Source organism: Daktulosphaira vitifoliae, unplaced genomic scaffold (genome assembly GCF_025091365.1).
Source record: "Daktulosphaira vitifoliae isolate Bord-2020 unplaced genomic scaffold, ASM2509136v1 Scaffold_1, whole genome shotgun sequence".
Classification (NCBI taxonomy): Eukaryota; Metazoa; Arthropoda; class Insecta; order Hemiptera; family Phylloxeridae; genus Daktulosphaira; species Daktulosphaira vitifoliae.
The window spans coordinates 40,468,875-40,490,337 of NW_026099572.1; the positions used below are offsets into that span (position 1 = coordinate 40,468,875).

General features: G+C 26.5%; 1 protein-coding gene and 1 long non-coding RNA gene across 2 annotated transcripts in view; one reads left to right on the forward strand and one right to left on the reverse strand.

Annotated features, from left to right (window-relative positions):
- LOC126898650 (uncharacterized) overlaps positions 1-21,463 on the forward strand; it is a 114,561-nt gene that overhangs the window by 72,751 nt on the left and 20,347 nt on the right. The gene's annotated exons all lie outside the window — the stretch shown is intronic.
- LOC126898360 (glucose dehydrogenase [FAD, quinone]-like) lies at positions 2,571-14,507 on the reverse strand. The gene is made up of 8 exons (XM_050672328.1): positions 14,248-14,507; positions 10,973-11,110; positions 10,619-10,897; positions 10,430-10,556; positions 9,139-9,515; positions 8,023-8,415; positions 3,142-3,540; positions 2,571-3,071 (listed from the first exon to the last, which is right to left on the reverse strand). Exons 3-8 carry the CDS (start codon positions 10,847-10,849, stop codon positions 2,715-2,717), a joined length of 1,884 nt encoding a protein of 627 aa, XP_050528285.1. The 5' UTR covers positions 10,850-10,897; positions 10,973-11,110; positions 14,248-14,507; the 3' UTR covers positions 2,571-2,714.

The following is a 21,463-nucleotide window of genomic DNA, read 5'->3' on the forward strand; positions in this document are numbered from 1 at the left end:
AAATTACCTAAGGTTTCAATATAAAGAAATATTATTTTGATTTGTTAATATTTGAAAAAGTTATGGCAGTTTTAAATACAAAAAATATTCCTTATAGAAGGTGATTTTTATCGCAAATATTACATTTTTTTTTAAATTTTGACAGCAATTTGCACATAGTAGATAGGTCGTCGGGACAAATTTTTTTTTTCATTTTATAGTACATAAAATAAGCTTTAATTTTATGTATGTTTAAAGGACGCAGTATTTCCGAAACACTTTTAAAAGTTAAGTCGAAAAAGTTCTATTTTTTATACAATATTTCAAGTTTTTAACGTCCCTATATATGGGGAAATTGTCCAATTTTAATAAAAAGTATGTCAAATGAAAGATGTACTTATAATGTATTTAGAAAAAAAAAATTTGTGCTGATAAATACTTTTTCGAAAAGTTATAGCACTTTTTAGTTGAAAATTTAAAATCGAAAATCGAAAATTTTAACACAAAAATAGCGTTTTTTTAACTACGGTAGCCGTTTACATGCAGAAGATAAAGTGTCGGGACAAATTTTTTTTTTCAATTTTGTAGTACATAAAATAAGCTTTNACATGCAGAAGATAAAGTGTCGGGACAAATTTTTTTTTTTCATTTTGTAGTACATAAAAAAAACTTTAATTTGATATATGTTTAAAGGACGCAGTATTTCCGGAACATTTTCAAAAATTAAGTTTAAAAAATTAGTTTTTGTAAAAAAGTTGCTATTTTAAATCTTCCCCAATGAGCAGGTTAAATGTTAGATTTTCAAAAAAATGATATCTAATGAAAGAAAAATATCTAAGGTTTTAGTTTAAAAAAATATTATTTTGATTTGTTAATATTTGAAAAAGTTATGGAAGTTTTAAGAAAAAAAAGTGAAAAAAAATGACAAAATTTACCAATTTTTAAATTTGTAATTTTTTTGGATATTTCCCCCATTGGGGAACGAGGGAAATTTTTTTAATTTTTAAGGGTAATGTCTTCAACTAGATACGATTTGTGATCTTTTGATGTATTGTTGAAAGAAATCGGTACAGTGAGAACTGAGATAAAGTGGCAACAGACATAAAAAAAAAAAAACACATCATAGTAAAATTAATACCTTCTCAGCTTCGCATCGAAGCTAAAAATGTCAAAAATTAGCGATTTTTAAATTTGTAATTTTTTTGGAGATTTCCCCCATTTATGGCGAACGAGGAAAATTTTTTCAATTTTTGAGAATATTGTCTTCGACTATATATGATTTGTGATCTTTTTCGCATCGCTGAAAGAAATCGGTTTGGTGAGAGCTAAGAAAAAGTGGTAATAGACACAAAAAAAAAACACATTATAGTAAAACCAATATTTTCTTAGCTTTGCATCGAAGCTAAAAGAACATTGATTACGAATGTTATGAGGAATCCAGATGAGAATATAAGATAGAAGAACGGGTGCATCAATAGACCCGTTCAGTAGGAGATCGAAGAGATGAGAATCAATATCTGATTGGCGAGAGAGAATTGATGGGATATATAAAGCATTGCTACAGTCATGGTCTGATTTAGGTAGTTTAAGTTGAAAAGTAGCAAATGATAATTATCTATTTTGAACACTTTCCTAGTACAACTGGTCTTTATCAAGATATGGGTACCAGATAATTATACAATATTCAAGCAAAGAGTGAACAAGAGAAAAATAAAGGGAACGCATGTATACTATGGACTTAAAAGGCTTGTCATTTCGATTAAAAAAACCAAGGACTTTTAATTATCTACTAACAGTGCTAACAATGTAATAGTTATTTTGTCATTTTTACTAGGGTCGACAAAGTAATTTTTAACCTGGACATACTCGTTGGTAATGTTTTTTATATTACACAGTTCGACAAAAATTTGGGTCATTGAATAGTTTTAAACATTTTTTTTTATTTGACGCAGATTATAATTATTTCAAAGTTTTTTCTTTAATATTTTAGTGACAATTTGAATATTTGTAAAATAACTTATTATCGATAGAATGTAACAAAAACATTTTTTCTTGGTGTCCCTTGATTATTATTAATAGTATCTTAACGTTATTAACTTTTTGTAATACTTGTGCATATTTTTCTGTTATATCTGTATTAGTAATACTAAACTGAGAAGATATTAATCTTATTATGATTTTTTTGTTTTATTTTTCTATCTGTCACAATTTTTTTTAGCTTATCTCTTTTCAATGATACGTCAAAAGATCATAATTATAATATAATATAGTATAATATAATATATAATATAGTTAAAAAAATTACTTTTTCTCGATTCATTATATATTCAAATCGATAATTAAGTTTGAACGTCCAATTTAATGATTGGTGTAAATAGTCTAAAATTTTTTTTGTATAACATGTTACAATTCGCCTATTTTGAATTGTGTTTTTTTTTTATTACAATTAAAAGTAAAATTAATTTTAAAACAATAATAAGTATATAATAAGCAATTATAACATATTCTTAATAAATAGAATCACATGTCTGTAGTTTATTTAGTTTATAAACTATTTATTCAGATATATGTACATATATATATATATATATATATATATACATTTATATATAGAATGGTAACAACAATACTTAAAATTAAAAAATTGAGAAACAATATATAATACTAATATTCTGCAAATGGCACAGTTGAAAAAAGATTTTAAAATTATACAATTTCAAATCTATTTTAACTAATCAACCTGAATATCGATTATCTTTAAGCCAATCTTGTTTGATCATGTCAGATGCTTTTTCACCAATCATAATGGTTGGTGCATTAGTATTGCCGCTTACAATTGTAGGCATAACTGATGCATCCACGACCCTTAACCCTTGTATTCCGTATACTCTCAGTCTTGAATCTACTACGGCTGTTGGATCATCTGAAGGACCCATTTTGCATGTTCCGACAGGATGATATATGGTCATACTTAAATGACGCACAGCACATTCCCAATATGCATCAGTGTTGAACTCATAATGAATACATCCTGGTAAAGGTGTCTTATGGAGCCTTGATCGATATTGTCGAAACACCTTACTTTGACCTATCTGTAAATCAATTCATTGTATATAATAAAAAATATTTAATTCATTAGTAGCATGCAGATAAAATATTTACTTTTATGGCTAATTTTACGCCTTCGACTAATGTTGCTACGTCAAGAGGATCATCAAAATAGTTGGCATTAATGTATGGATAAACTGTAGGATCTTTAGATCTAAGTCGTATTTGTCCTCGAGATCTTGGTCTCAGTAATAATGGTATTATAGTCCAAGCATCTTTATCTGCTATTGGTCGATATACTCTGTCATAAAGAGAGTCTTTGATATTCAGAATTTTACGAACTTTGATTCCATCGTCCGATGATAAACATGCAGGAGCCATGTGGAATTGAATATCAGGGTAATCGGTATCGTTTGCATAAATCGTTGGTACAAAACCAAGGCCTTCCACTCCTCCTAAAGTAGTCATTGGACCTCTTTCTCGAGCTATGTATTCCATAGTGACAGCAATAGGCTGAAGTTCAAATATAATATTTATATTAATTCAAGATAAAAAATTTTATTCTTGCAAAGAAAACTATAGTTTTGAGCTTCGATGCAAAACTAAGAAGGTATTAATTTTATTATAATGTGTTTATTTTTTTGTATCTATTACCATATATTCTTAGTTTTTACTGGACCGAATTTAATGAACAATGCGGTAAGAAATCACAAATCGTATTTAATCAATGAAATTACGTTCAAAAATTAAAAAAAAGAATTCATAGTACCCAGTATATGGAAGAAATCCCTCAAAACTTAAACTATTTTTAAATCTACAATTTTCAACATTTTGAAAACTTTTTTGTTATAGATCTTAAGCATTTTCCTATCATTTGGGATATTTTTTTGAAAATCTGACCTTTTAACTAACACAGGGGGAATTCAAAATAGTAACTTTTGCACCAAAAATTAACATTTTCGACAAAGATTTGAAAATGATCCAGAAATACTGACACTTTTATTCATATCACAAATTAAAGTTAATGTAACATAGTTTATTAAAAAAAACTTTGTCTTACGAACTTGTCTTTGTGGTGCAAAATTAATAAACNTTGTCTTACGAACTTGTCTTTGTGGTGCAAAATTAATAAACAAAGTACGACTTTTTTGTGAAGGAACGTAGTAAATTCTTGAATAAAAATTTATTTGAAAGTGTTTTTAAGAAATAAGTTTAAACTACATAGGATAATTAAATAATAGGATTTATGGGACCTACCCACCTAATTTTTCATTCGAAATTATTTATTTGAACTTTAAACCTATCTAATTTTTTAGTTAGTAAGTCATAAATAATGGTTGAGGGGGTAACACACTACCCCTTCATCAACATTCAATAAGAATTTATTAATGTGTAAATTTTATACCATTATTACTTTAAAAAGAATCTATAACTAGGCATTTATTTTAAATTACCTTACAAGAGGTGATTATAGTAATGCGGCCAAAAGTTTTCATAAAAATCTCATTAACAATAATGTAAAATTAAACCTATTTTATACTTTTTAATTTTTTAAAGAAAAGCAACTTTGAAATTTTGAATTAGTTTAAATTGTCAATTTTATTTACTAACAAATTAAATGTTCGATTACCGCGTAACATAAAATTTTTTCATGCTTGTGGTACAAGGTTTGAATTTCGCCCATCAAAATGAATTTTTTTGATCTTTTTCTTAGTTTATTTTGAGTATAGGAAAAAAAATTCAAAATTCGTTTGATTTTTATTAAAATTGAGTTCATAAAATTTAAACAATAAAAATATTATAGATATTCAAAACAATCAATAAAGGACCACAGACACTGTGTCTACACTTAATTTTACTAAGTGGTTTTTTTATATCTGTCATTTGTATATCTTATATTTTATATGACCATTATTTTTCATCAATTAAATCAATCAATATTACATTCAAGAATTGAAAAAAATTTATCTTTTATCAACTAAAAAATTAATTAGACAACTTTCTCCATATTGTCAATTAAATTCACTCGTATTTAATGTTAATAAAGTATATATTGCCAATATATATTTGGTATGATAATAGGTTAAAACTACAAATTTAAATAATTTTTCTTTATTAATTTAATTTATTAATTAAAAAAAAAAAACTCTTTTACCATTTTATATTATTCCGAATTTTTTGGTAACTAATAGCTGTATAAATAATTTCTAAAAATATGATTTTGGGTTTCACCTGAAATTAACAATGGGTTCTTAATTATAATACCCCCGCTGAATAGATTTTTAACAAAGTTTGATTGAATTTTTAGTTTTGCATCGAAACTAAAAATCCAAGGTAAGAAGGCACTGATTTACGTTTTATCTGTTCATAAAAATATCAACTCTCACAGAACCCATATTACTGATCAATACATCTGAGGTACATAAATTTTATCTAGCTAGATNTAAAAGTGTTGATTTTAATAATCAAGACTTAGCAAGAAGGGAGTGTTTAAATTTTCTACAAAAAAATTCTGTTATAAATAAAGGGGGTTTAGGAAAAAATGAAAAACATTCACGACTCATAAAAGACTTAAAAAATAAAAACTGTTTTTATTTAAAGGCAGATAAGGGGAATTCTGTTGTAATACTAAAAAAAGAAGATTATTATGAAAGAGTATCAAGAATGATTCAAGAGGGTCCTTATAAAGAAATTAAAAAGAATCCATTAAGTAAAATGATAAGGGAGGCTACAAACGTCATAAATAGTTCAAAATTAATAATCGAAGAAAAGTTCAGGTTTTTCATTAAAATTTCAAACCCTCAAATACCTAAACTATATGCTTTGCCAAAAATACATAAGCCAGGAAGTACTATGAGACCTATTGTGTCGAATATTAATGCTCCGACTTACAATTTGGCTAAACACCTAGTAAGGGTATTTTCATCTTTCAAAAAATTCGATAGTTTTTCAGTTAAAAATAATATTGATTTAGTTAAACAATTATCTAGTTATACCATTCAAAATAATGACAGGTTAATTTCTTTTGACGTAGTTGCCTTATTTCCGAATATTCCAATAAATATAACAATTGATTTTCTTAAAGACTGGCTAAAGGACCAAAACATTGAACAGGATAAAATAAATGAGCTTATTAATTTAACAAAGTTATGTATGAGTCAAAATGTTTTTCAGTTTCAAAATAAATTTTATGAGCAAACTGAGGGCACAGCAATGGGAAATCCGCTATCACCATTTTTAGCAGAACTTTTTATGAGTAGGTTTGAAACAAATTTAAAATACACTTATGGTGATTTTCCAAAAATTTGGGTTAGGTATGTCGATGATATTTTTGCAGTTATAAATAAAGATTTTAATATGGGGGTTTTCATACAACATTTAAATTCTTTTTACCCATCGATTAAATTTACATATGAACAAGAAATAGAGGGAAAATTGCCTTTTTTGGATTTATTAGTTAAAAGAACAGAGGGGGAACTAAATTTTGAAATTTATCGGAAAAACACACACACGTTCAGATACATTCCGAACACATCGAACCACACCTGGCAACACAAATTGTCAGCTTTTAATAGTATGGTTTACAGATTAATTAATATTCCGATGAATAAAATAGATTATGATAAAGAATTGGTGGTTATAAAAGAAATAGCTAAATTTAATGGGTATAACGAAAACATAATTTTGAAATTAGTCCGAAAACAAAAGTGGAAAAAAGAAAGGAGGGCAGCTAGTACACTCTCCAGCGAGGGGGAACAAAAAGTAATTAGATCACCAATTTTATTTTATCCGGGCATCTCAAATGGATTAACTAAAATATTTAAGAATTTTGGTATTACTTTGGTAACATCTAAGAGTAATAATTTAAGAGATTTATTAGGTAACCCTAAAGATAAGGTAGATGAAGGGGGGAAATCAGGCATTTATAAAATACAATGTGAAAGTTGTAATAAATGTTACGTAGGACAAACAAAAAGAAATATAGGGGTCAGGTTTAAAGAGCACTTAAGAAATATTAAAAATCAAGAAATTGAGAAATCTCCAGTGGCCGAACATTTATTGACACATAATCACTCTATTAAAACCATAAAACTAATTAAAAACGTAAATAATTACAAAGAACTTAATATCAGAGAAGCAATAGAAATGTTTAAAAATAAAAACAATTTAATTAATTGGGATCTTGGCCCACTGAAAAATTCATTATTAAACTTGTGTAAACTGGCAAAATGTGATAATATTACTTAGTGATAACGTCACTAGGTGATAAGGTCACTAGGGGTATATAAGGGAGTTTTTTCTAGTCGGGGTGTCAGTATGTGTTTAGCGTTGATAATGGTAACATTGTTTCCGAAATACGTATCCGCGACTTTTCATTAATTTTTTTGTGGCTTTTGAGTTTAATATTTTTAATATTTTTTAGTTTTTTTAAATTAATAATACTTTTAATATAGTTTTAATTTTACTTAATTAACTAGCCACAAGTGATCAATTTTTATTANGATTTAAAATTGCCAAATTTAAATCAAGTATCATTAAATGCTTAATTAAGCTTGTTCATTTCTGAAGCCATTTTTTGGAAATAATAGTATTTCTTAAATTATTTTAAATAAATAAAATTTCCAATAGCTATGTCTTACTACTTGATATTTCATTATCCAATTTAAGAAGTTGGGTTAAAGGCGAAGAAATAGAAGAAGAAGATTATACTTATAAATTAAAGAACTACTAATCAGCTTATAATTATATAGATCTTCTTCTTTTTTCTCGAATTATTTATATAATTATATAAATAGGAATTAATTTTGTTTTTGTAATAATCCATCAATTTCTTAAAATGAACCACTATCAGATCTGTACCAAAGCGCTTTTTATGATAGTGATTTTAATCACTGTTAGATATTATCTATACTTGTTTCAACTATGTTAGGTCCACGCGGTGTCGCGATCCCACTGTGCTACCATTTTTTTTATTGAATAAATAAACATACTTACTCTTAATCTATTTTGAACAATAGCAACTGGTTTATCGACAATAAATGTTAATCCTGCGAGGCCTATGTGATCTTGTAGATTGTCACCAACTCGAAGGTTTTGAATTACTGGTATACCTAATCTTTGTAAATGTTCTTGTGGTCCAATTCCTGATAACATCATGAGTTGTGGACTACCAATAGCACCAGCTGAAAGGATTACTTCTCGTTTCGCGTAAACTATCTGTATGTGACTGTCACGTAGAAACTGTACCCCAATTACCCGTTTTGTCGTAGAGTCTATGATGACTTTAGTAACATGAGATTGCATAGCAACATGTAAATTTGATCTGAGCCTAGCAGGTCGAAGAAATGCTTTAGCTGAGCTACAGCGAGTTCCTTTTCGAATAGTCCCCTGTGTATATTAAATATTTAATGATGTTATAATTAGAAAAAATAATTTGTGTATATTATCTTTTAAATATAACGTGAATTTGTTTTTTATGTGTTATTCTAGAGAAAACGTTAAACACGATTAAATTTAACATAATTTGTGAATTTAAACAATTATAAGGGATATATCTTAAAAAAATGTTATAAATAAAGTTAAAAAAGTGAATTTTAAGATTTTTCATAATTTATAGAAACAATAATGTTTTTTGTTGTTTTTGAAAAAAATGAATAATCAATATTATTGTGAAGGTTTATCTTTTACACTTCAAAAATAATGATTTGTATAAGATATCATCGAACATTTAAAAAGTTTTTGTTCTCCTAATTAATTGCTAAAATTGAAATGAGACTTTTGGAAAATAGCTATAAAATTATTTAATCGACAAAAATCTAATTTATTAATCGTAATACTTGTTTCAATTTGCTATACATGGAGAGGATTGAAAAAAAAATCAAATTACTTTTCCTATCTATCTAGCTTTGCAAAAGCAATTATCAGAAAAATTTCAAGAAAATAAAGATGTTTAAATGAATCCGTATTTTATTGTTGTTTGAATTTTTAGTAAATATATAATTTAATTAAACATAGGCTTATCTTAAAACAGTAATACTTTGTATTAGCCACGGTTAACTTATAGGCTTGACCACGCCAAACTTCTATGATTTAATTTTTTAATTTGTTTACCTGTGCTACCATAAATCCAGTTTGATGCTTTCCATTTATATCTCTATTTGGATAACCTGTAACTTCTTGACCGGCTTCTACAAATGAAAGTACCAATGGAGTTCTCCAAGGAGCTTCTTGTACTGTTAGAAGACCACCCGTCTTATGATAGGGTGATCCAGGTCTAGCTAAATACGGATTTCGATTGTCTTCAGACTTTGTAAAATATTGAAGAATTTCACTATAACCCCAACCTTCATTACCTAAATCTCGCCACCCATCATAATCATACCGATTGCCTCTAACATATAACATATAATTTAATACACTAGACCCACCCAATACTTTCCCCCTTGGCCAATTACATCGATGATTTTTCATTCCAAGACAGGCTTTACCTATAAAATTTTAATTTTATTTAATTAGCTGCTTAAAATGTTTTGTAAAAGCAGAAAATAAAAGATAAAAGATTCCAACATATTGTTTTTTTAATAACCAAAGCATCACAGGTCATTGGTTTAGATATCTACAATATTTACACGAGTTTTACAATAATGTTTTGGTTATATTAAACAAGAATATGTAGTCTTTAGTAAATTAAAAAAATTAAATTTAGCTTTAAATTTACGAAATCACTTAATGTTTTGATAAAACGAAAAAAATAATAAAAAATTTTTGTCATAAATTTAAATAGTTTAAACTCTATTTGTATGTTAAAGTGTTAAAATATTTTATTTTCCTTTATCTATTTAATAGTATATTTTTATTTTGGTAAAAATTTTATTAAATATTAAAAAGTATTTCAGTATATCTGAAACAAAAAAAATATTTTCCACCCACTAAATTAACAACAAATTTAATGTATGTAACTTTAATAGTTTTACTGAATTAATTTTTTATTGAGTAAAAAAAATGCCTGGTCTTTCTTTAAAGGTAATGAAAAATGAATTCTTTTTGTTTTTTTTTGTTTTGGTAAAGGATATATTCTGAAGTAAATTGAAATTAAGAAAATACTTTTAAGAGAATTATTATTTATTTATTAAATATTTAACGCCACGTGGAATAGCTAAAGTGCAGTTATTTAACTATAAAATAATATAAATAACTAACATTTATACAAATAATTATTTTTCTCTTATGTAATATCTTAATGGAAATAAACTTAAATTACATTATATTAATTTAAATATGTTATCATTATGAAAATCAATATTTTTGAACTTGTTACATAGTAATAATATTCTTTGCTTAAGACTACTCAGACAAAATTTTTGACTTGATGTTTAGTATAATAAGTGTTATTATTACTTACCAGTAGGTTCAGTTTTGTACTGCCAGTCGAAACGTGATAGTTGTAGATAACCTGCGAGTGAAGGAACATCTGTTAATTCATTTTCATCTGGTCCTGCTTCCAACAACAAAACGTTCCAATGTCCAATCTTTTTAATATAACGATTTAAAACAATCTTATTAATAATGAATTTATATCATTTTAACTTACTTCTGACAATCTGCTTGCGACAACAGCTCCAGCAGATCCTCCACCAACTACAATAAAATCATATTCCCGTCTAAGTATTTTTTGGTTGAAAGTTCGAGACTCTGGATCATAAAGATCATATCGATAATAAGCCATCGCAGCAATAAGCATCGGTATCAGCCAAACGCTCGTCCCAACTATTGTTAGGCCAGCTTTTAAAGCTGTTCCGGCTGCAATTAAAGCGAATATCATATCCTTCGTATTCGTTAACTATAGCGTCATTACTAGTTAGCACTGATTCTACAATAAAATTAAGCAATGTTGGTTATTTATTGGTTTAAAAGTTAAAAAAACTATAACATTTTACTAAGAGACCTAAAAGTCTATTTGCTCTAACACACGAATTTTCGGAGTTTCTAACGATACACATTGTCTAAACTACCCTAACGTTTGTCTTCCACGATAACAGCGGCTTCTTTACATAGTTTTCGATAGAAGATTATTGTTCAAGACCTGTAAAAATTAAAATAATTGGCATGAAAATATTATAATAATAACAGTAATATTTTTTTCCCAAGATTTTCGCAATTCCATAAGTATGGTACATTTGTTCGCTTATTACTATTAATAATAACTACTTATTGTTCCCAAGTAAAATCAAAAATTGCGTCACTCGGTGACAAATGGAACTAAGTCAATTCAATCACTACAATTCAATAATATAATATGCGTACTACTGTTATCGATCATAGGAAAAAAAGTATACACATAAAAAATACATAATAATAATGATATAATCCAAGGATACACTTTCACCCGGTCGGCACAGTCTGGCTGACCCCTACGGTTCCCACTTAAGTAACCGTTCAGCGACCATAACTAGTCGCATCGTCTGCCCGATGACCTCCATATACATTTGTATACACAATTATTACATAATTTCAATATGGTTATCGACCAAGTGTAATTCTCGCGAGATACGTTTGCGCTTATTTACAACCAAATGTGCCGTTTCCTACTTTTTGAAAGCAACGAATTGTCATCGATAGTATTGTGTGTAAAACCCATTGGGTTAAAGAGTATTGCTAACACGAAAAATCGAGTATGCTTACGCATCAATAGCATTAATTTTAATTAAACGTTTTGAACTATTGCAATTAGTACATTCGCATTGAGTATCCCTAAAAACAGCCTAAAAGTGTCAGATATGTTTTTGAAAATACTATATTATATTAATCACAATTTATAAACATATCGTACATAAAATAAATTTTATTAAAATGTGTTTAATGTTTCAAAATTTATATTAGTCTAAAGGATATAAACAGGTTTATTTATTTTTATAAGTTTTTTTAACAATCCTAAACGTCATTGAAGCCACTATTATCATATAATTGGTTTTTCACTTGATGGTGAAAATATTTCTTACCTGATGGAGGCCCCCGTATCTCTTGGTATAGGGGCCGCAGAATTACTATTTGCTCCTTAAACTTAGCGCCGGCACTATTTGACATAATAAGTAATAGGTTGATAATCTTTATATATAATTCATAGTTATGTATCATTTTGTTAATATAATGTCTTAAAATGTTTATTATACTAAGATAGACTTTAAAATTGTTTAATTTGCAACTTATATTTATTTTCGAGTGAGTATACGTTTCCTTAGGATAACTTAAAATCCGAAGTAATATAAGATTTTTTTGTTGTTAAATATTTGCACTTAAAATATTGGCACATTTAATTAATATTTCATATAATACTGAGATGTTTAATGTTTAAATGTTTTAATAATATCAACCCTTGGTTCAGAACTACAACAACTCGATAATTAGAGTATCTTTAACTACTATGTATCTAAAGTAAAATGTAAAAAAAAAACAAATGTTTTTTTAATTATGTGATTACTATTAAGAACTTTTATTATGGAAGAAGAAATATTGTTTTAAATAAATGTTTTAAGTCGTAACTTTTTTTCGACATATTGCTACTACAAATATAAAACATGTTACAACTGAACACGGTCAGTGTTGTTTTTTTCAGTGAAAATAATAATTTAACATGGATGACAAGCAAAACAACAGTCTTCAAAATATATTTTTAGGCCCTATGTACAGTATTGGCCCTGTAGTTAGTATTCATTTCATACGAGAAATCCATTTTTTTATGTTTTATAAATTTTCATGGGCTAACTAAAACTATTCAAGCTTATTTTAGCTACAAACTATAACGCTATATAAATTATAATATGAATAGACAATACCATAAGTATCTAGTAACCCTAAAGTATTTGTTAACACTTCTCATTAGAATATGACTGTTGAAAGTCGCAATTATTCTGAGAAGCAATACATTCAATGCTATGCTTTTTGTCACACTTATTAGGAGACATTACTGAATATTTATTAGTTTATTTATAGGTACTAACTGTTATGTAAAAATCGAATATCGTATATATACTTCACGAATAAATGATTATGTGAACTACGTATTTTTTAATTAGAATTTATATAACTCTAAAACAAATTTTGTATTTTTTAAAAAAGTAATTGGAGAAGTAATAAAAAATTTGTAAATATATATTGTTATTTATTTAGTATATTCAAGTAGTTTATTTATAATTTATTATCATAACAGGAATGATAGATAGTAAAAATATTATACAAAAATTGACATATCCATAATTAATATCAAACGAGGAAATATTAAATAAAATAAAAAGAAACTATTAATTTTAATGAAAAAAATGTGATTCGATTAAAATTCATTATCTATAATTGAAGTATTAAAATAAATAATTTAAAAGATTGTATAAAAATACGAATAATTATCTTTATTCGATTTTATTGTATGCTACATTTAATATTTAGACATTTTTAAAAAATAATGTATGTGTTTTAATTTTCTATCGTAGGTGCTGTTAGTTATTAAAACCTCTTGTAACAACTTTGTAATACGGTAATACATATTATATCAATATGGGAAAATTTACTATGCTATTATAAAATTTTTTCAATTTTATGAACTTCAAATGAATTATTTCGATTAACTTGTCACTTTTGAAAAATAAAATTTAATATTTATGGTTAGACATATAATTTTTTATTAAACACATAGAATTAAAACTATTGATTCTATTAAATTTATATAAAAATGTCGGAGATAAATAATTTCCTAAAAATGAATTATTGATTATCGTTACAATAAAAATTATTTTATTAAAAGGTCAGAGAAATCTACCCAATAACGGCGCACATATTAAAACATATACTAATTGCATCTAACTAGAATCAAATTTTTGTGCAGAAAAATACAAGCAAAAAAAATTGATATATTTTTCTATGAAATTATTACAAGACTGACAATTGATCCATTTCAAAAAAACTAAAATCAACAACTATTGGTAGGTTATGTATGTAGAAATTATATTTCAGAAAACGTATAAGTGATAAAAATAAATCAATAACTTAAAAAGTTGTTCAACACACGGCTAATTCAAAAGCTAATACTAAAAATTATAAATAAAATATGTCTAAACCAGTATTAATTAAAAATGGGACGCGAAATAAAAATGTTTTATTTGACTTAAAAAATTACTTTATACATAGTTTCTACTGAACAAAGTGAATTAATTTTTTAAAGGTACTTACTGAATTTCGATAAAGTCTAAGTCAAAAATATTAAACGATTATTTCGAAGCGCAGATCACAATATTGTACGTGTTCGTAAATATTACTAGTTGACAATAAATGAATACACAAATACACTAGTCGGGTGATGTTGTGAAAAAATAACATAAAAAACTTCAATATTAAAATTTGATTACAAACGATTAGCCGGAAACGAACGAAGCGACATAAACGTGTATCTCAAAGCGCAGACAGAAACTTGAGTGCATCGTTTTACGGATATCCAGTGGCGGCCACACACCGCAAAACGCTTTCCCTTTCTCCGGCGTTTGGGCCAGTCATCAGTTGGTCCATGTGGCCGACGTTTACTGCCGGAACGTATTGCTATTATGGTTTAATCATTAACATTGTTTTATTAGTGTGGCGTTACAGTTATGCACACAGTAGTTTCAGCACTTTGTCATTATTACCTACTTCACCAATACTCGATGATTACTATTCAATACATTGTAAGTGCAAGTGCACAAAATTTGGACTTTATCATTCATTTCTTCGCCCACGTGCTCACTGCGAAAGGCGTTACGTGATGTTTGTTATTTTGCTAGACGATCCTCGACATTATACAACTCCGGCATACTTATCGCCATCGCTTACGTGCCATTAAATATGCATAAGAGTTTCTTGGGGCTATGGAATACGCATACACAGGTCAACATGTAATAGGAAGATTATAACCAATTTGTTTATATACTTTACAATACACTCGACAGTTTTCGATAATTTAGAGACATTCAAATTTTCACACGAGTATTCAATAATGGCGTATTTAGGATTCATTTTTAGGGAGCGACTTATTTTGATTACCTTGTCAAAGCTTGCTAGATAATTTTTTTTTGTTTAAAGATCTAAAAAAAGTATTTGAAGACTAATTTTGTAAATATCGGCTTTAAAAAATATTGATAGCGCTGATCTAAAAGGACGATATCGCCCCCCCCCCCTTAATATGCCTTTGTTATTTAACTTTATAAAGAATATTCAATCGCACAAAATATTTTAAAAATAACCCCTTGTATTCTAGACGGAAACCGTTGAAAACCTTCAACTATTTTATTAATTGAAACTACATGAAAAGAGTACTTAACATTTTTTTACGACTAAACTAGTGAATTGTTTTAAAAAGTATTGATGGTAATTTTTCTTTTTTAAATGTTACTAAATTTTTTTTTAATAAAACATAATTTGAATTGATTTGTTTATTTGGAAAATGTGATTATTATTTCATATTAACTGTAATATAAATTAAGTAGTCAAATGTTCAGTGTTGATATATTTGATCAATCAACTTTTATGCAAATAATTTTTCAATGAAATATTTATACTCTAAATTTGTACGAAATAACATGAGAATTTTGTCTCTTAGAAGGCAATTGTTGACTGAAATATAATGTACTATTGAATAATCGTATGAATTATACATGTTTTTACAAATCATAACATAATCTGAATAATATACAGAGTGTTCAGTAAATAAAGAAACAGGTAAATTGTTACAAAAAATGAAAATAATTAAATCCGTTTTTTGATGTGATCATCTTACAAATGTTTAGTGCAATTTATTTTACGAAAAATCATGTTAAAGCTGTATTTCATATATTTTCCCAAATTCAATTCAAAAAAACGACTGTAAATAAATAGTTTGCAAATAAATTAAAAAATAAATAAATAATTAGATAAACTACCCTAGTTTTAACAGTATTGCTGAAAAAAAGCAGGAAGAGGTTTAATTTACTCAGTTTTTGAATTTCGTATATCTAGTTCAAGATATAATTTTATATAGAGTTATAAAATAAAAAGTATTGTAATAAATATAAAACTAGTTACATAATGAATAACGACTGCAACAACATTTATGTCAACATAATAGCAATTTCAAAAATATAATTCACTAAAAAATTAAATTATAATTCAAGTTGTACATATTACAAAAACACAATTGATAAATGGAGTGTTGACCTATTTATAATTAAACATTTCCTACGTTAATGGGGATCTTTATTTAAGAAATTAACCAAATGATAGGATTTGTTACTATAAGCGGAAGGTTAGCAATTAATTATTTACTATATAAATTATGATTATGTCACACATTAGATATAGTTTTGGTAGTGGAAAAGAACGTCTAAGAGGGGGTCGGACACTCTCCACAAAACTTTTGAAGAAAATCCACCATTGTACAACAAAAATCAAAAATCGAGCTATTATTTATTAGTTAGTTATAAATTCTTATGAATCATAGTTTTTGTGTAGAATCAATATGTTTGAGGATCATTCAATAACATTGTTTTTAGAATTCACATAAATTCAAGTTGACATAAATGTCAACCTCCGAGTTTTTTATATAAATAATTGTTTACTCGTCTTTAAATTTTACTTGCGAATTCATATTAAGGCTTTATAAATTTTGGAGTTTAAAGTTTACTTCTTCCAGACTAACATTTATATATTTATATCTACTACAAATATACTAAAATAATATTTGAAATTTTCATAGCAATTATAAACAAGTAATTTCTAGGGTTACTGGAAAACAAAATTTGAGATGGTAATAACGAAGTTAATTGGTTAACTAGGCTTAGGTTTAATGGCGTCATTTATTCAGATAAATTCTTAACATGTAGTAGATGTGTAGATTCATGTGTATTTTATTTTCAACTTAAATAAAACTCGATTTAATAAATGTTTAAACGTTAAATTTTAGGTGTTAGGCAAGACAATTTCAAGTAAGTTAATTGCTTTTTATTTTTACACAGAAAGTGTGAAAACTGTTTTATTATTCACGTGCAAACACAATAACCGTAATACTACAATAAAAATTACTATTAAGTTAATGTGACCTAGTGTCTTTTATGTAATAATAACTGGTATTTGATTAGGTCAGTCTACCGGTTTATGTGTTGACTACACGTGTTTACTACCACGTTTTCGTTATTAGAATGACTATATACAGCTAAACTTGGTTGTTATAGTCATCGATGAAGACCAATCCTAAGTATGGCTTGAACGACGTATTAAACTATAACAGTAATTACATAGTATAGCTATGACCAGTTTTACATTATGTCACAAAATAGTATACTAACTTTGTTTAAAGTACTTATTACATGAATTCTGTCTTTAGACTTGGAACTATACTCCCATCAAATTATTCAGTTTCCTGTTAATAATCGGTCTGAAAAACATAATTATGTACTATTATGTTGTGTGCATACAACGAAACAATTAAAACACGTAGATTGTTCGTATGACGCAATCGAATAGTTGCGCTGAGGATGTAGGCCGGAAACGAATTCGGTTTCTGGTTTGTTTCTATACTCACAATGGCCGTTTATAGTCGTTTTGTGATGAGAAAATTCACATCTACACTGCAAGATAGTTGCTGTCTGATCAAGCCTACACTTCCACAGCACGAAAGTGAAAACAATAATTTCGCACCTACACAAAGAGTCGAATGATAATGAAATGTTTTGATAATTATATTTAAAACAAAACGTCAAAAAATGGAATTATAATTTTTTTAAAGAAGATTTCTCACCTATTTTTTTATTCCAAAATTATAAATTATCCCGAAGAATTATGTGTTATCCAATCTGAGTGATTATTAATGTTGTTGTTAAAAATTAGAAAAGCGGTTAATCGACTTTTGAAAATTAAAAATATTTTTAATGCTCAAAATACTTAAAGATAAAATTAAAATTAAACCAACTAAATAAAAGTTCGGTTGTTTACTTTTATAAAAGCCGCCAAATTAGTAAAAATGGACAATTAATAATTCAGGTATGATTTTTGAAGTCTTAAATAAAATAATAATATAAATACAAAATATCCCTCGATCAGTTAAGAATACATAGTTATCACTTTACAATTAGTACCAATGTAATATTATATTTGTTTTTGATCTTCTTAATTTTTCATCACGAGGTTAAAGAATTATAATGAAAACGACATTGTGTTTTTAAAACGGCTTTTACAGCTTTATAAATGTCTGTTGCTCTTTTGCTCACGCGTACTATATGATTAGGATTACTTTTGTTAATTTTAATAATTTATTACTCTATTTTAGCAATGAGTAAATTTTGAATTCTTTATATTGTAATGCAAGTATTTATATTTATATATGGAATAATTCATTAAGGACAAGATACTCATTTTTTTGAAATTTATTGCACATTTAAATGTTTGTTAAGGAAAAAAAATTGTTTGATTAAAAAAAAAATCTATACTAATATGTAATTAAATAGTTTTTTTATCCATCATAACATTTTTTACGAAGTTATTTTTGGTTTTGGTTTTAACATGTTTTAAGTTTATCAAACTAAACTAAACTTCGATTAATTCAAGATATGACCTTGTCTTAAAAGAGAGCCGGCCTTAGTTTTTTAAAGCTCAAGGAACAATAATTTATTTTTATGAAAAAGTAAGACTTCTAATTTAAATAACTAAGCGCGCCCACTAAGAAAAATGCCCTAATTTCTACCCCATATCTAAATATTAATATTTAAATAAATTACAAAAACAATTAACTGCATAGTACATTTAATTAATTGAATTACCAATGTAATTCTGCAGGATTACAGGTATTGGAATGTTAAATATACGTTTCCCTGATTATTAAGTGACAAAGATGAAGTAGTTAAATATAAAAATGCATTTTTAAGATGTTTTTAAAAAACTTTTAGGGATATTTTTCGATTTTAATTTCTTTATCATCAGAGAATCATAGCTCCTGTATCAGTATTATAATTGGTTTAAAAAATTACTTAAAACTACAATATAAAAATGTTTTTAACTCGTGAATTGTTAACTGTTAGTATATTATTTAATTTTTAGAAAGGCGGGATATATGACCATTATACCTAAGAGATAAATATTATATTGGTGACAACTCAGTAGAAATACTGTATATTATTATTTAATCCGGAAATACAACGGCTTATAGTTCTTGTATAATAATAGCAACAATTTTTTTTTTAAATTTAACGCATTCCTGTATATTAAAACATAGAATATAAGATACTCATAAACCAGTAGAGGAATGTTAAGTGAGTCAAATGCACTATTTTAAAAATATTTAATTAGTGAACATAAGTTCAATTAATACTTTAAAATTAAAAATAGAGAAACTTAACTAATATGTCGGAACATATGTTGGTTTTTATATTATAAGATTATAAAACAATTTTATATGACTTGAATTTTTTTATGGTTCGATACATAATAATTTTATTAACTAATATTGAGTAATACAATAAAGATTAAATTTTGTTATTAGAAAAGATTATAAATCAATGTATCGATAACGTATCAATTATTTCATTAAATATTTATAGTTGGATATTTATGAATAATTATTTTGAATTATCTACAGATAATATGCATGATAATTACAATAAAAAATTTAATTCAAGGAAAATTGATTGTTTAAATTGGTGTTTAATTATGTTTATAAAGTAATGGATAGTTAAACTTGTATTCATTTTCATATTTATGGTTATTTACGAGTCCTAATAATTAAATTTAAACAATTACAAAATCATGATGCAAGAACAAATATAATTTTTAAGTTAATGTACATTTAGTATTATTTATTATATCATACGTGGAAATTTTTAGTTTTTTTTTATAAACATACAAATTTTTATGTAAATACTAAGCTTTCATAAAGTATAACTAATAATGTTGATTTTAGCATTATGACTTTCACTTTTCAATGAATACTTCCTAATTAAATGTTGGTCTAAAAACTTCGCGATGTGTTATGTTTACATCAACTGCATCAGATAACATAATTAATATATTAGTATTCGCAACTCATAAGGCCTACATTGGTTAGGCTAAAGAGTTAAATTATTCCAAATAAATGGAACTACATTTTTTAGATATTATCAATACAAATGTGCACAGAAAACGTGTGTTACACAGTTTTATTTCCTAGTCACGAAAAATAAATTAAAAAGAAAGAGTTGGATTATATTTTTTTCAATTTATTCTTAATTTTATTAATTTTTGACTTAATAGTTATAAATATTTTAATATTACATTTTCATGACGATAATGCACAAGTTGAACAAATTCTTAGAAATACATAAAAATTAATGGAATAAAAATAATTTAAAAGCTCACTTTCAAAAATCAGTTATCTACACTTTTTTCGAAATTCATTTTTTATGATAAAGAAAATAATTTTAATTCTATGATATAATAATTGGATAAATTCATTAATTAGAGAAGCCAATATTATATAAATGGAAATATTTGATATAAAAAAATAGATTAAAACTGATTAGTTTTTTGTATTTCTTGAATAATCTCAAATTAAGAAGATAATTGTTTATTTTACTAGACTCTTGAATATATTCTAGTTTAATGGATTGTACATAAAGAGTTGAATGAATATTTAAAATCTAAGTAAAGCATTCATTGCCAATTACATTAAAAAAAGTATAACGAAAAACTTTATTTAGATTTTGATAAATTTTGGCTTAATTTGTTATTCTTCATCTTACTAAGAAAATGAGTTGTTATTGTTTTTTTTTCGATTTTTAAAATCAATAATTTTAGATACACTACTTTTTAAATAATTTATAACTGATTAAATCATAGAGGCACTCCACCCCAGGCGCTAGAGAGGTGCAATTAAAATTGTAGATATGATAGATATGTTATTTGTGAAACATTTAAAGAAACCTATATATCTGTTGGTTTGGTAATACGAAAAACGTAATATAACAAAACACTCTGTATGTGGTCTGTCGCACAGACATGTGACAATTGTACAAGTCTATTATTGTACCAATACATTTATGCTTTACGACGGTACAGCGAGAAAAACATAATGTCATTGCAATTGTAATGGAGTGAAAAAGAATATATATATAAGGACGTAATGTTCTTGTTTTATAAATTTTTGTTCACTTTCCATTTTCCCTCCTGGGATGCACTGCATTGATGTATAACATCAACGCAGAACAGTTTGTCTGATGAACCGACCGCGACGTCCTTGGATGTTACACCATTTACGAGAAATATAAAAAATAAAATACATGTAGATAATATATACTTGTTACAGTCGGCTGACAGTTCCGCGATAAAATCCGAATATTATACCGCTGTCGCGATACACGGTTTAATGAATAAGGTATACGTGTCGATTTCAAGCTGAACATTGCGAGACCTCAAT

Excerpts from the sequence above, each read along its gene's own strand:
- LOC126898360 (XM_050672328.1), bottom strand. The coding sequence starts at position 10,849 with ATGATATTCGCTTTAATTGCAGCCGGAACAGCTTTAAAAGCTGGCCTA. Across the intron at positions 10,557-10,618 it reads TCGCAAGCAGATTGTCAGAA|ATTGGACATTGGAACGTTTT; the intron begins GTAAGTTAAAAT and ends TATATTAAAAAG. Across the intron at positions 3,072-3,141 it reads GCGTAAAATTAGCCATAAAA|ATAGGTCAAAGTAAGGTGTT; the intron begins GTAAATATTTTA and ends ATTGATTTACAG.